This window comes from Heloderma suspectum, chromosome 7 (assembly GCF_057233095.1).
Source record: "Heloderma suspectum isolate Gila_16-S chromosome 7, 16-S_ref, whole genome shotgun sequence".
NCBI classification, from domain to species: Eukaryota; Metazoa; Chordata; class Lepidosauria; order Squamata; family Helodermatidae; genus Heloderma; species Heloderma suspectum.
Window position 1 is genome coordinate 124,901,758 of NC_139464.1, and position 13,764 is coordinate 124,915,521.

Genomic DNA, 13,764 nt, shown 5'->3' on the forward strand with positions numbered 1-13,764 from the left:
TAAGACATTTATGTGTGAAGAATCTTCTTGTATGTGCTTTTGGCTGAAATTATGTCCTCTAAATTAGGGCTGTGCACAGACCCCCTGATCTGCTTCAGATGCCAGTTCGGACCCTCCAAATCTGTCCTGCTTCACTTCAGACTGTTTTGGATCTGTTCCAATTCGCTTCGGACTCAGATCTGAAGTGAGATTTGGATATCTGAATTATTTGTATTATCCGCATTTTCATGGCATCGGGTCCATCAGGGACACACGAAGCAAGAGACGCCGAATGTACTGTACCTTTAAAATCCAGTTTTCATGGGTCACGCAGTGCTTGAAAGGGACATACTTCCGGGTTGGGTGGGAAGAATAGAGCTGAACATCATCAACCTGGCAGGGGCTGCTCAACCAATGAAAGAGGCTTGTTTCCCAGCCCCTGTCCAGGCTCCCCCTGCTACTACATTATTATAAATGTAGAGTAACTAATTCGCAATTCCATTCCAGAAAACTAACACAGAGTTAGAGCTCCCCCCTTTTCCCCAATGTGCACACTTTTGCATGAAGAAGCCAAAATCCCCGATTCTGCAGTGCAGCATCTTAAGGCTCCATATGAGGGCACACACCCCTAGGAACGCTGCAGTCATACCGAATTTAAAGCGGAGGGATGGGCACACGGCAGCAGAACTGCAGGGAGACGAATTAAACAAAAATTGATCATATGGGGGAACTTAGCAATACGATCTTGTCTCTAGAATTTAGATTAAGATTTTTTCAGCTTGTATATTACATACACACAGCTAAGTGATTATACCTTTAGACATTCTTCATAAGCCAAATAAATAAGCCAAGTTTCATTTGTGCAAATATATCTGTGATTACAGTAAGTCTGTATGTCCTAGCACCCATATATTAATCCTAGGCATATAAATAGATTTCACACACAGCTTAGTGAAGACAATAATAAAACAAAATCTGACTATATGATGTCATGTAAACAAAATCTGCAAAAGAAAAATGCGTATCAGGTAAAGGAACAACCCTCATACGACAAAAGGTATGGTGTATCTGCAAGTTGAAAGGTATTTTCTAGAGCGTTCATCTTTCAGTTCATGTCCTTTGATTGTACAGAGAGAGAGAGAGAGAGAGAGAATATATTTAATATAATGTGAGCAATGCCATATCCAAGATATACCAAGGAATAATGGTGTGTATATATATCTCCAAATCATGTGATGACAGTTCAAGATGACAAAACTCAGCAAGTTAGAATACAGAAAAGTGTGTAGCAAAATTCAGACATCTGCATGATTTTTGAAAGAAAGAAAGAAAGAAAGAAAGTAAGTTTCCTCTTGTGCAAGCACCGGGTCATCACTGATCCCTAGAGGGATGCTGCTTGCGCTGGCGTTTTCCTGGCAGACTATAGTGGGGTGGTTTGCCATTGCCTTCCCCAGTCATGACTACCTTTCCCCCAGCAAAATGAGTACTCATTTTACTGACCTCGGAAGGATGAGTCGACCTGAGCCAGCTACCTGAGACCCGGCTTCCACTGGGATCAAACTCAGGTCGTGGGGAGAGTTTCGGTTGCAATACTGCCGCCTACCATTCTGTGCCACATGTGGCCTATGTTTTCTAAAGCCCTCTATAAACTGGTCTCTGTCTCTGTTTTTAGTTTTTTATTCCTAATATTAGCAAATCACTTTTCTGCTAGACAAGCACTCAGAATGGTGTACAACAATAAACTGTACATAAAATGAAAGACAAGAGAAGGCAGCAGAGTGGTGAAGACAAAGAGGACGTGACACAATGAGCAGCCTTCAGCCAGTAAGGGCAGCAGAACGCAGTAGGACAGGCCAGCAATGGCAGCCTGAGGAACTGCGAAAGGGGCCGTCACTGTCCCAGTAAATGTAGCACTGTATTTGTAATTAAGGGCAGTTTAAGGTTTGAGTTATTTGAAATGCTACTCTTCCACCCAAGGGTTTGTCTGATTTCAGAAAACACCTGTATCCTCTCCATAAGTGTATAACCCTTTGGCCCTTGGCTGTTTCTGGAATCAGAGAAACTGGATTGCTAACTTGTAATGTATAACCCAATTCCATGAAACCAAATGGCTGTTTTTGTTTTGCTCTACTTAGCTAAGTTTGGTTGACTCCATTTTTAATGGATGCAAGTGTTCACTTGAAGAAAATCAACATTCAGTGCCTTTTGTTTGTTTGAGGATGGGGGGGTACAACTGCTCTGCTTTTAGCTGAATGTGTGCACTTACTGCATAATTGATGCAATTAGAAAAACCACCGAAAACGCAATTCACTCATATTTTAGAGGCATCAGAAGCCACCCTTATGGTCAGCAGCCTGTCTGATCTGGAGGAGACATGTCCTTCTGGTCCAAATGCAATAATCAGTTAAAGATAAAAGCAAAACTTATCCGGAGAGTCTCCTTGAAATGAAATCATTCTATGGTCATTTTCTTATTTATTCAAGAGAGCTGTATTACTACATTAAGCACAAAAAAGCATATCGGTTTTGATTTCTGTTAGCCCTTTTTGTTTTGACAGTATTGTGCCCCATAAAATATTCCCTCTCCTTTTGCTGCACAATCACGAGACCCGCTCTCGCAGCTCTCCTTGAGGGATTCTCCTGGCGGGCAGGCCAGCCTTATGCTGTCTAGGCCTGTGCCAGTGAGATACAAGTGCATTCCACCCGACATCTCTGAACTAGTTGGGGCACGGGGGCGGAGGATGTTTCAGTTTTACAAAACCTGGCTTGGGCTGCAGCTCATCTCAGTTTCCTAAAAACTACTGGTTGGGGCCTGCCAAGGAGACTCTCCCCCACTTTAGTCATCAGCTATTTATCCCTGCTGTCTGGCTGAACATTTTGTTTTTAGTTGCTGTTGCTTTTTTATTTTTTCCTCCCATTTCATGTCCTATTTTTGGTTAAAAAGTTCTAAAACTGGGGCACTAAGGGCTAGTTTTCTTTCTTAATGTACTGAATTTGTATGAGTTATTCAGGAAAGTGTGCATATTTGAGGTTACATAACTGCAGGAGGCTTACTGGGTGTTCTGTGGGTCAACTCTTGTCTTCTGACACATTCTAGAAGAATTCTAGAGGAACCAACAATTTTTGTGATTTTATTGTAAAACATTACACTTCACTATCTCTGAGGAGTTCTAGGCAGCTTACAACAAATCAATAATTTAACAATTAAAAATGCTCCTACAATTTTACAGCATAACTTAAAATATAAAAACAGCAGCAGAAAACTACAACACAATGGCAATCAAAATATTTAAAAGCAGAGAATGGTTAAAACACTAACTTAAAATTACACGGTGAACTCCTTGCTAAAAAGAAACATCTTCACCAACTTCTAGAAGTCATTAATGAGGAAGTGAGATGGAAGAGAGCTCCAGAGGCACAGCCACCGAGAAGGCCCTCTCCCTAGTCCCACCTAGACCTATCTCAGGGATTCTTGGAACAAACAAGTTGATCTCCAAAGATGATCACAACAGGGGGGCAGGTTTGTATGGGAGAAGGCAGTGCCTGGTCCTAAACCATTTGGAATTTTATAGGTCACGACCAGCACTCTGAATTTTACCTGGAAACAAATTGGAAGCCATTGCTCTTGTCTCAACAAGGGAGTCACTTGCTCCCTGTATGAAGCCCCTGTTAACAATCAGGCTGCTGCATTCTGCCTCATTTGTAGCTTCTAGATACTGTTCAAGGGCAGCCCTATGCAGTGCATTGTACAAATCCAGACACGATGTAATCAAGGCATGTGTCACCATGTCTGCATCTACATTCTCCAGGAATGAGCATAATTGGTGCACCAGCCTCAGCTTAGCAAAGGCACTCCTGACCTCTGCAGATACCTGAGCATCCAAGGCCAAGGCTGGGAACAGAAGAACCCCCAAACTACAACCTGTGTTTTGAAAGGGAGTCCAACACAGGTAGAACCCAATTCCTGGCTCAGCTATGTTGACCAAGATCACATCTGTCTTGTTTGGATTCAGTTTGTTAGTCCACAAGATAGAGTTGTGGACTACTCTAGCAGTCCACACATTAGTGACGCCAAACCCTGAATGATCTCCCTCAACAGTTTCATGTAGATGTTAAATAGCATGGGAGACAAGATAGAACCCTGAGAGACACCATAGGCGTCCAACAGATGTATCCCAACACCGCTTTCTGAAACCAGCCCTCTAGTTGGACCAGAGCCACTGTAACCATGTACCCCCAAATCCCATCTCTGCAAGCCAGTCCAGAAGGAAAACATAGTTTATGGTACTGCAGGCTGCTGAGAGATTTAGTGGAACCAACAGGTATACGCTCCTGTCTGGCATAGTTCATCCCCCAGGCAACCCAGGCTGCCGCAGCCCCAAAACTGAGTCTAAAACTGGATTATAAGGATTACAACAAAGAGACTGTGTCTTGCCTAGGGTCATAATATTAGGCAGCTATGAGAAGTTCAGTTCTGATTAAATAGTATTATGACAGAAAGGAAAATGTGAACTTGGCATAAATCTCTGTTCTCAGGGTTCTGGGATGGGGCAGTCTAGTTCAGGGAAGTACCTCTTCTCAGTTGACAGGGCTTTTAGCAAGAATGACACGAAGGAGAGGCTTCCCCTCAGCTCCCAACAAGAGCCTAGAGCCCGGAAGAAAGCCTGATAGCCCTAACAAGTGTAAACTATATAAAACACATACACAAACATGCAATCATTGAATCATATTCAATTATGAAAAGGTCTGCCCATGTAAGCCCACAGTTCAGACTATCTCATGTTAGCTCAAGCGCTACAAAGCCAGGAAACTGGAAGCTATGCCTCATGCCTTAAGTGACATGCCCCGTCAGTGATGATGTTGTACAATGTCATAAAGTGTGCTTGCTTATAACTTACCCTCCATGCACCACACTTTTCCTTGGTCTTTCAGGCCGAAATCCAGATGGGCGGGATGGAGTGCCTGGGACCAGCAAAGATGACCCAGATTGTCCTGGGCCTCTATTGCCTTGTGAAGCATCTGAGTCTTACTGTGTTGCTAGAGGAATCCTCCTGTGAGTTGACCCAGGCCAGTTTGCTGCTTACATCAGTAGCTGGCAGTGTTAAACAGTGAGATGGAGTCCTCTTCCAGCAGAAAGGTCATATGCTTCATAAGGCAATACAGGACCAGGACAACGTGGGGCATCTTTGCTGACCAAGGAAAAGGGTGGGTGCCTGGAGGCTAAGTTGCAAGCAAGCACAACTTGTGACATTGCACAGCATCACTGATCATGGGGCACGTCAGTTAAGGCATCAGCCCTAGCTACCAATTTCCTGGCTTTGTGGAGCTTGAGCCAACATGAGAAAGCCTTAACTTTGGTCTTAAACCAGCAGGTTTTTTCATCACTGAATTTCCCTGGGTTTTGAAAAAGTAATGTATAATTACAGTGTTGGCAATCCTACCCTCTCCCCAATATATTTGGTTTCTTTTAAGTTAAGCTATATGATAAATCAGATTATAAATAATTAACCCATGGTAATCATTTCATTTCAAAATCAGGATTCTAAAATCCCAGGGAAAACTTTCATGGAGAGAGGAGTGTGTCCTCTGCAGACGGTTGCCATCCACATGTAGAAAGCGATGAGAATGGCAAGGGAGTGGTAGAGCTAGCAAGCTCATCCCCACTTCCCTTCCTCATGTGTAGACCTTCCATACAATGGGAATGACTGAATAGGACTAGATTCTCAAAGCCATCTTAATGAGTGCACAAAAGGTATGAATGCACATTCAGTGTAACATGTGAATATATCCTTAGTGCGAGACACTATGCTTGTATGTCCTTTTCCCACCACACAGAAAGTAAGAGCAAGGATTGGGGCCCTTGTGCTGCATTTCTGGTTGCAGAAGGGATGCAGCAGCTGGTTTGGGGGAAGACATATGTTCTGTTGGGCTTTGTGTCAAAAGTGCCTTGCTGCCAGGCCAGGGGAGAAAGTCGTTGTCAAAAATACCATAAGTGTCAAGTGAAGAGGCAACCATTTCAGATTTTATAGTTGTAAATAAACAGACGTCATAATAATCCCATACACTTCCAATGCTTTCTCTTCGCAAGGCACAGGCCCTGTAGCCACTGTTCCAGAACGTTCTATCACTTACAGAAATGGGGAGCCCATGCTGCAAATCAGTCAGTTGTGTCTGATGAAATCTGAATGCCATACTTGTATGCAGTTATTATCTATTACTTTACATGTGCAGTCCTGATTTGCCACTCTCCCGCTTTAATGAAGCACAATCCAAACTTCGGCAGTCTAAGCCCAAACCTGTAGAACACTCATGAGGGCTAACTTTCATCTCCTTTTCCAAATAAAGCAAATATTAAATTATGAACAGAATTTAAAGAAGCCTGCAGGCAAATTCACACTACAGAGCACTATGTTCTGTGGTTATAACTGTAATAATAATCACAGACTTTTAGCAAAGGAAAAAGTTAAGTTTGAGAGCACAGTCTTGAGGTTAAATTTGTCCAGATGCTTGAACATAATGAAATGCCAATATGTGAATCTGATTTGTAGACTGCTATCAGAATCTTGCTGCCTCCTGGCAGTTTTTGCTAAAAGGGTGGCAGAGCACTGATTGAGTGTAAGTACAGGTTGTATTCAACAAGAGATTTTAGAGTGATTCCTCTTGTAGATTCTATCATACTGCTCCTGGACATCTAATTCTCTGTCAGTCTAAATCTGTGTGTAATAGTTTATTGGATATGGACAGTATTGTGTGTGGTCGAGACATGCTTGAACAGCCACAGGCTGACAAAAGCGAATCCATCATTTCTGTTCAGTAGTGCCCTTGGCTAGATTTAAGAAACAGATGGATGCATTGTTGTTGAGCTGAAGCATGTACAACTCCATTTGCAAAAAGCATGGAAGCTGAGCTTCCTAGCTAATTCATATTCTAAACCAAGTGGCATATCAGTTCCAAATAATCAATCTTGACACCCCACAGCAGACTTAGAGTCCCAGCATTGGATCTTGATGATTCAGAGTGGATGCCAAAATACACAGGAGAGACTGATGTAACCACTTGATCTGGGTCTCTAATCTAATAAATTCATTAGTCTTTAAGGTGCTACAAGACTTTTTTATTGATGCAAAATAACATGGCTACTCCTCTGGAAAATGTACAAAAGACTGATACCACATGTTTTGCATGCTATCACTTCCTATTGAGAAGAAACCATGTATCTGAAAGATAACCCTCAGTATTGCATTATGGAGAGCACCACTAAATTGTTTCGCATATTACAGTATAGATGGGCAATGCATCAGTGCTCCAGATAATGATTCAGAACTTTCTAACATCTAATGCCTTGAATTCTTTCATCTTTCTGCTAGATACCTCTACAAAGAACTTGAAAGCTGAAAGCACCATGTCTTCAGTTGCGGCTTACTACAATGGGAAAGCTGTACTTGTTACAGGAGCCACTGGTTTTATGGGCAAAGTACTACTGGAAAAGCTTCTGCGCTCCAGCCCTGATGTGAAGGCCATTTATATTCTTGTGCGGCACAAAGCTGGACAGTCGATAGAGAGCAGAGTGGTGGATCTGGTGAAATGCAAGGTAGAGAATTTAACTTCATATAGGAATCAATGATAGTTGGTCAGGTCTTGTACAATGGATAATGGGTAATAGTTAGTGGGTCAGAGGTACCACGTATTCATTGCCCTTTCAGTGTAAACATCTGGTATTTGAAACAATTCACCACTGGGAGTTTTGCTTTAATAATTATCCACAGGTTCATACTAGGCTTATTCACATGTTCAGGAAATGTCTGTAAAGACAACAGGTGCTGAAGCGGCTGGATGGAGCCTGGCTCACCTTATCTCTGCTGAGTGAGTGGGTGATCCTATCACACCCCTTGCAGAGATGTGGCAAAAGGATCTACTCCTAGCTGAAGCTAAGTCAAAGGAGGCAAGGCCAGACCAGGAACTCATACAGAGATGTAGTGGGCAGCCTCATCTGTGGGTGGGAGCCTTTATTTATTTAAGAATTTATTTATTTGAAAATTTATTTATTTCTCACAGCACAGTAACAGCACACAGCACCTGCCAAATTCAAGGTGTGCTGCTTACCTTTATGGCCCTAATGGCTTGTGACTCAAATACCTGAAGGAGCAAATATATTTATATTATATCATTTATTTAATGGAGGAATAGCTTTCTGTTCCTTAATATCCATTGTTTCTCCCCTGCATATAAATCTGAAGTGAAGTGCATCCCATTTGGCCCTCAGCACAACTGTCCCCCCGATGTGTCATCACTTCATCCATCCTTCCTTTAAACATACTTAATTCCACTCTTCCGCTCATCAGGTAATTATCTGATGCCTCCAAAGCGTGAGATGAGTTGTACCACATCATTGATTTGCCATGTAGTATGAACTCCAGGAAACAAGAAAACACTAAATCATGTTCTTGGCACCATATTGTAAACAATATGTAAACATTTTAGCTTGTGCAATCTTGGATGTGGACAAGCTACTTGAAGGTCTGAGGCATACCCCTTATTCTCTTGCCCTTCATGAGTAATAAAAGCAGCTTGGATGGGTTTCAGAATCTGAATCTCAGAGGTGATTAATGCCTCCCTGAGAAAGGGTCTGATCTCCACTGTCCTTAAGGAGGCAATGGTGTGACCTTTGCTTAAGAAAGCAAGCTTAGATCCAATCAACGGTGACAACTACTGTCCATTTCTAACCTGCTTTTCCTCATCAAGTTTTCTAGGAAGGTGGTGGCCTCTCAACTCCAAGTGGTTTTTAGAAGATACTGATTATTTGGATCCAGTCCAGTTCGGATTCTGACCTAGTTTGGGGAGGAACGTATTTTTGGTTGCCCAAGTGGATGACTTGTGCCAGCAACTAGGTGTGGATAATGCAACCGTACTGGTTCTCTTAGACCTCTTAGTCTAAGAGCCTCACTGGGTTGGGTCGGGGTGGGGGGCACAATGTTGCAGTACCTCTGGCCCTTCCTGGATGGCCAAGAGAAGTCATCTGGAGATTTGTGGGGTCACCAATATGCAGATGACACCCAGCTCTACATCTCTTTTCTATCTATGAATCCCAGGCTGTGGAACTCTTGAGCAGGTGAGGTATCTGAACATTGTTCTGGGGGGGGGGGGTGAGGTGGTATTAATCAGGAGCAGATCGTGATCTACTGGTAGGTCTCTGGATTATTTGCAGTGGATCAGCAAGGTTTCTGAGTCCCAATTGTCTAATAACAGCTACAGCTAAGAAGCCTTTCCCCCTTAAATCAGGTTGCTGAAAAAGAATACTTTGGGGGAAATCAGGGGTGGATTTATGTATTAAATAACTTGTGAGCTTGGTTATGATATATATCATGGTTTTGTGGGCTGAGCATGTGCTCAGGGCAAAGTCTTGCCTAATTCTTAGTGAATGCCTGCACATCTGAGCTATTATTGTGCATCTGGCTCCAAATGGTGGATCTGAGAGTTCTAATAAAATAAAAAAGTACACCCAGTAAGCCTGACGTCTGCCCACCACCGGTATATATGGTTAGGAGTACCTTTCACCAGCTTAGACTGGTATGCAAACTGCATCTGTCTCTGTCCAAAGACATCTGATTTTATATATATATAAATGCTATATATCCAGCCTAGACTACTGTAATGCACTCTATGTGAAGCTGTCCTTGAGGGTGGTCCAGAGATTTCAGCTGGTGCAGAATGCAGCTACAAGGCTATTGGTGGTAGCTGGGCGATTAGGGCCTGTGACACTGATACTGTATGTGGTACCAGACACGGTGCTTGCTGGTGCATTTAGGGGCCCTATTCAAAGTCCTGGTTTTGATCTCCTACTGTTTGAGTCCAGGTTATTTCGAGGATCAGCTTGCACTGATATGAACCTTCCTGGGCATTCCTGCTCCACCTGTGAGATTTGCCTCTTGCGCCTCACTTTCTCCTAGGTTTAACTGACTGCTGCGAGTCAAAATTTAATATAATTCGTTGAAGTGCTTAGTTTCTTGGTTTTGCTGCTATGCTATTTATTTTTATCTAGTGTCTGCTTTTAATTAATTTTATGCTGCTGTTGCGTAACCATTGTTTGATCTGGGTTTTTAAATTTTATCATATATTTTGACATCTTTTATTCTGTGAGCCGCCTTGTGAGGACTGTGTCCTAAAAAGTAGCATATAAATAGTGATGTACATAAATGAGAGCGTGAGCATTAATCAATTTAGGGTGCAATTCTGCAGAGATAGTTGTCAGCCTCCGATCTTGGAGGCTGATGACTACCCTCTGCAGGACGGCAGGAGCACAGACGCGAGCCTCCCCCCTGTGTTCCGTCCGCCCGGCATTTTCAGCTAGACATATGATTTCGTGAGTCTAGCTGGGGTCTTCGCACCGGGAGCGTGGGAGTCTGCGCAGTGCATAGGAAGCCTCGTAAAGAGGTCTCTGTGGTCTCCTCCCCTCCCTGCCCCCTGCCTGCCCTCTCCGTGCTCTCTTTCCAAGCAAGGAGACAGGGCAGAACCATGCCAGCTGCGAGGGGGCAGGGGAGAGGGCAGGAGCATGGTTTCTGGGAACTGAGCTGGGAGCCAGGACTCCAACCTCAGTTCCCAGAAATGGAAAAATCCTGCGGCCCTCTAGACAGTGTCCAGTGGCCATAGGCTCGCTCCTTCCGTAATTGTAGCTGGATTAACTAAAGATCAATTGGCGGCAGAGGCCAATTTTAACTGGTGGGTTTGGGAGTTAATAGCATGCTTGCTTTATGTTTTGAGACTATATTGAATCTGGTGTGCAATACTAATAGAGAATGAAAAAGAAAACATTAAGATGGCCTTTCCTTCTAACAGTAAACAGTACCGTATCATTTATTTGTGTTACTGTATTATATTACAGTATAATAATGCTACAGTACTATACTGGATTTGGTAATGGGGTGGATGAGGGCCAATAAATTGAAGCTGAGTCCTGACAAGATGGAGGCACTGTGGGTAGGTTTGTCATGGCCAGGGAGGCGAGAGTGGCACCCTTCTTGATAGGCTTTCACAGGCATGTAAAAACTTTTTTGTTCCGGCAGGCCTTTGGGGATAGCTAGTCTGGACCTGTGAGAATATGACGGATGGATGCTATGGTTATATTTCTTGTTGTCTTTTAACATTTTGATATTTTATACAGTTTTAATACTATTGACAATTTAATTATATTTTTAACTTTTGTATACTTCGATTTATAGGTTTTAATTGTACAAGTTTTAATGTTGTAAAGTCACCTTGAGTCCCAGTATTGGGAAAAGGCAGGATATAAATAATGATGGTGATGGTGATGTCCAGTAAATGGGTGTGCAACCTGTTCTAGATGGGGCCATACTCTGCCTGAAGGAGGAAGTACATAGCTTGGGTGAATCCCTAATCCAGCATTGTCACTTGAGGTCCAGGTGGCCCCAACAGCTCTGTCTTTTTCCAGCTTTGGCTGGTTCACCAGTTACATCCCATTCCTGGACAGGAATAGTCTAGCCATGGTGATCTACACTCTGGCAACCTCCCCAGTGCATTACTCTAATGTGTTGTGCATGTGCTCAGTGATGTCGGGTGGAAATTTTTCCAGTGCTTTATTTTAACATGGAAAATGTCCATTAGTTCATTAGTAACAATGAATGTATGCCAATCGCAAATAGAATATTAGGCAAGCGTGGCACTTTCAAAGTTGTAATTAATGTTTTTCAGGTGATTATCCCTGGCAAGTGTGTGAGAGAATCCATATATGTCACTGAAATGCATATGCGTTTCAGTGTGAAATGGAACTAATAAGTAGTTACAGCAAAACGGGAGGTGCCCCAGCAACTTGACTTCTGCCTACTGTCTGCCACCCTGGTATTTGTGAGGATGAAGGGAAATCTAAAAAGGTGTATTATTAATAATATTAATATTAATGATAATGATATCAGTTACATGTTTCTTCACTCCCTGACTAGTGTTCTTTATGCTATTATAAATAAAGTGCAAATTGGAGCTACAAAACTTGAGATATCACACGATTTATAACTATCTCTCAACTGGTTGCAAAATCAACTGCCATTTTCAGTTTTGAGACTATTAGGAATGCCTCCCTATCTTAATTTGTGTTTCATATCAGCCGTCGTGGTTGGTTTGTTTTATCACAAATTGCACTGGGCTAGTGTTTTGCTAAACTACTGTGCTGCTGGATGGTGTTTTCTCACTTGCATTACACTTTGGAGAAGGCAGGCGCTCCTGCTGCTGCTTCTCCCCTCCAGAGTATAACACAAGGAGAGTCTGTTGGAGGCACATGTCCCTGCTGAGCTGGCAAGTGGAATTGTGAATGCTCAGTTTATTGAGAGACTGGTATCCTCAGTGAAGAGAGGTAAAACCCAGTTTCAGAACGAAATTATTAAGAAGCCAGTGTCAGTTACTGAAGTTGCATGTCCATTCATGATGAGGTAAGGACCTTGTGTGCTCATTGTGATTCAGCAAGTTAACTGATAGCTTCATCTCTGGATGCAGCTCAGCAAATTTTCCTCTAAGATGCAATGTTGCAAAGTCATCTCTGTGGACCACTTCACTTATGCCAGTCTTGGCATTGCAAATAATATGGCAATGATATTAATCCTTGTCTGCAGCATCACATTTTCTCTTAACTCTCCCGCTTGGAAGATGAACGTCATAGCCAACAGAAAATGTGGTGGGGTTCTATATACTGTGAATGGAAGTTATAACACTGGTCAATTCCCCTGGTTTGGAGGGGTTTTTTTTTCCAAGTGTGCACCTTAAAATATTGTGTGTGAATGCAACAAATGCATAGAAACAAACCAACTTTGCCATGGGGTGTACATTTGATGGGGAACCTCAGACATCTCTTTGTTGAAGGCACCTGTAAGATATCCATATTTCCAATTGTTGTTGCATTCACACTTTATTTTATCTTTACACTGAAAGCATAACGTATGAACAAGTTCACATTATGTACTTTGATGCATCCTGTTAGAATAAGAGCTAGTGCACCTAGCGGCTAAGAGACTCCTAGGAAGGTTGTAAACTTGTGTTTTTGTTTTTTCTCATCTGAAATTTTCAGCATAGGCTACGACTGCAAACACAAGATTACTCAAGTTTTAACATTACACTTAAACAGCTAAGCCTAGATTGTTGCCTGGTGTTGGACTTCTATATGATGTGTCATAGGCATGATGTCCTTCAAACCTAGACCCTAGTTTAAAGATTAAAACTCTAGAAATCAGCATGTTTCCCCCCGTAGTATTAGTATAGCCATGTTGCTTAAAACCAGTGGAGGGGCTGGATTTGAAAGTGACTTTGCTTACTCCTTTTCCTTTCATATGGAGATTTTTTTGTTTGTTTCTTTTATGTTAAAATAGGTTTGTGTTGATGGACATTTCATGTCATTCAGACTGATTTTATCCAGAGTATGTGCACTCAGGAGTTGTAAGAACATGTGTGTGTTTTTTTTTTTCATTTATGGAATTAAAACTTCCCCTCCCCTGGTGTTAAAGAGATGTCACCCACCGGGTTTTTCCACAATACCATGTAAGCAGGGCTGGTTCACCTCATGCATGTTTGTTACTTTAACTTCCATTGCTTGATTATTCAACCTTTGGTAAATCTCAGTCCAACTGTGAACTACTTCTATTGCAAATGTATTGTGTTATGGTTAAAATCTGGTGATATGAAAGGTGTGTCTATAGTTATTGAAGCCAAGGGGACCATGTTTAGCCTTGAGAAGAGAAGACTGAGGGGAGATATGATAGCGCTCTTCAAGTACTTGAAAGGTGGTCAC

At 42.4% G+C, this 13,764-nt stretch overlaps 1 protein-coding gene across 2 annotated transcripts in view; it reads left to right on the forward strand.

Moving 5' to 3' along the window:
- FAR2 (fatty acyl-CoA reductase 2) overlaps window positions 1-13,764 on the forward strand; it is a 113,496-nt gene that overhangs the window by 30,149 nt on the left and 69,583 nt on the right. For both annotated transcript variants that reach the window (XM_084811389.1, XM_084811388.1), the window contains exon 2: window positions 7,346-7,569. In XM_084811389.1, coding sequence (XP_084667515.1) covers window positions 7,381-7,569 — 189 coding nt within the window. In that variant the 5' untranslated portion in view covers window positions 7,346-7,380. The remainder of the gene's footprint in view (window positions 1-7,345; window positions 7,570-13,764) is intronic.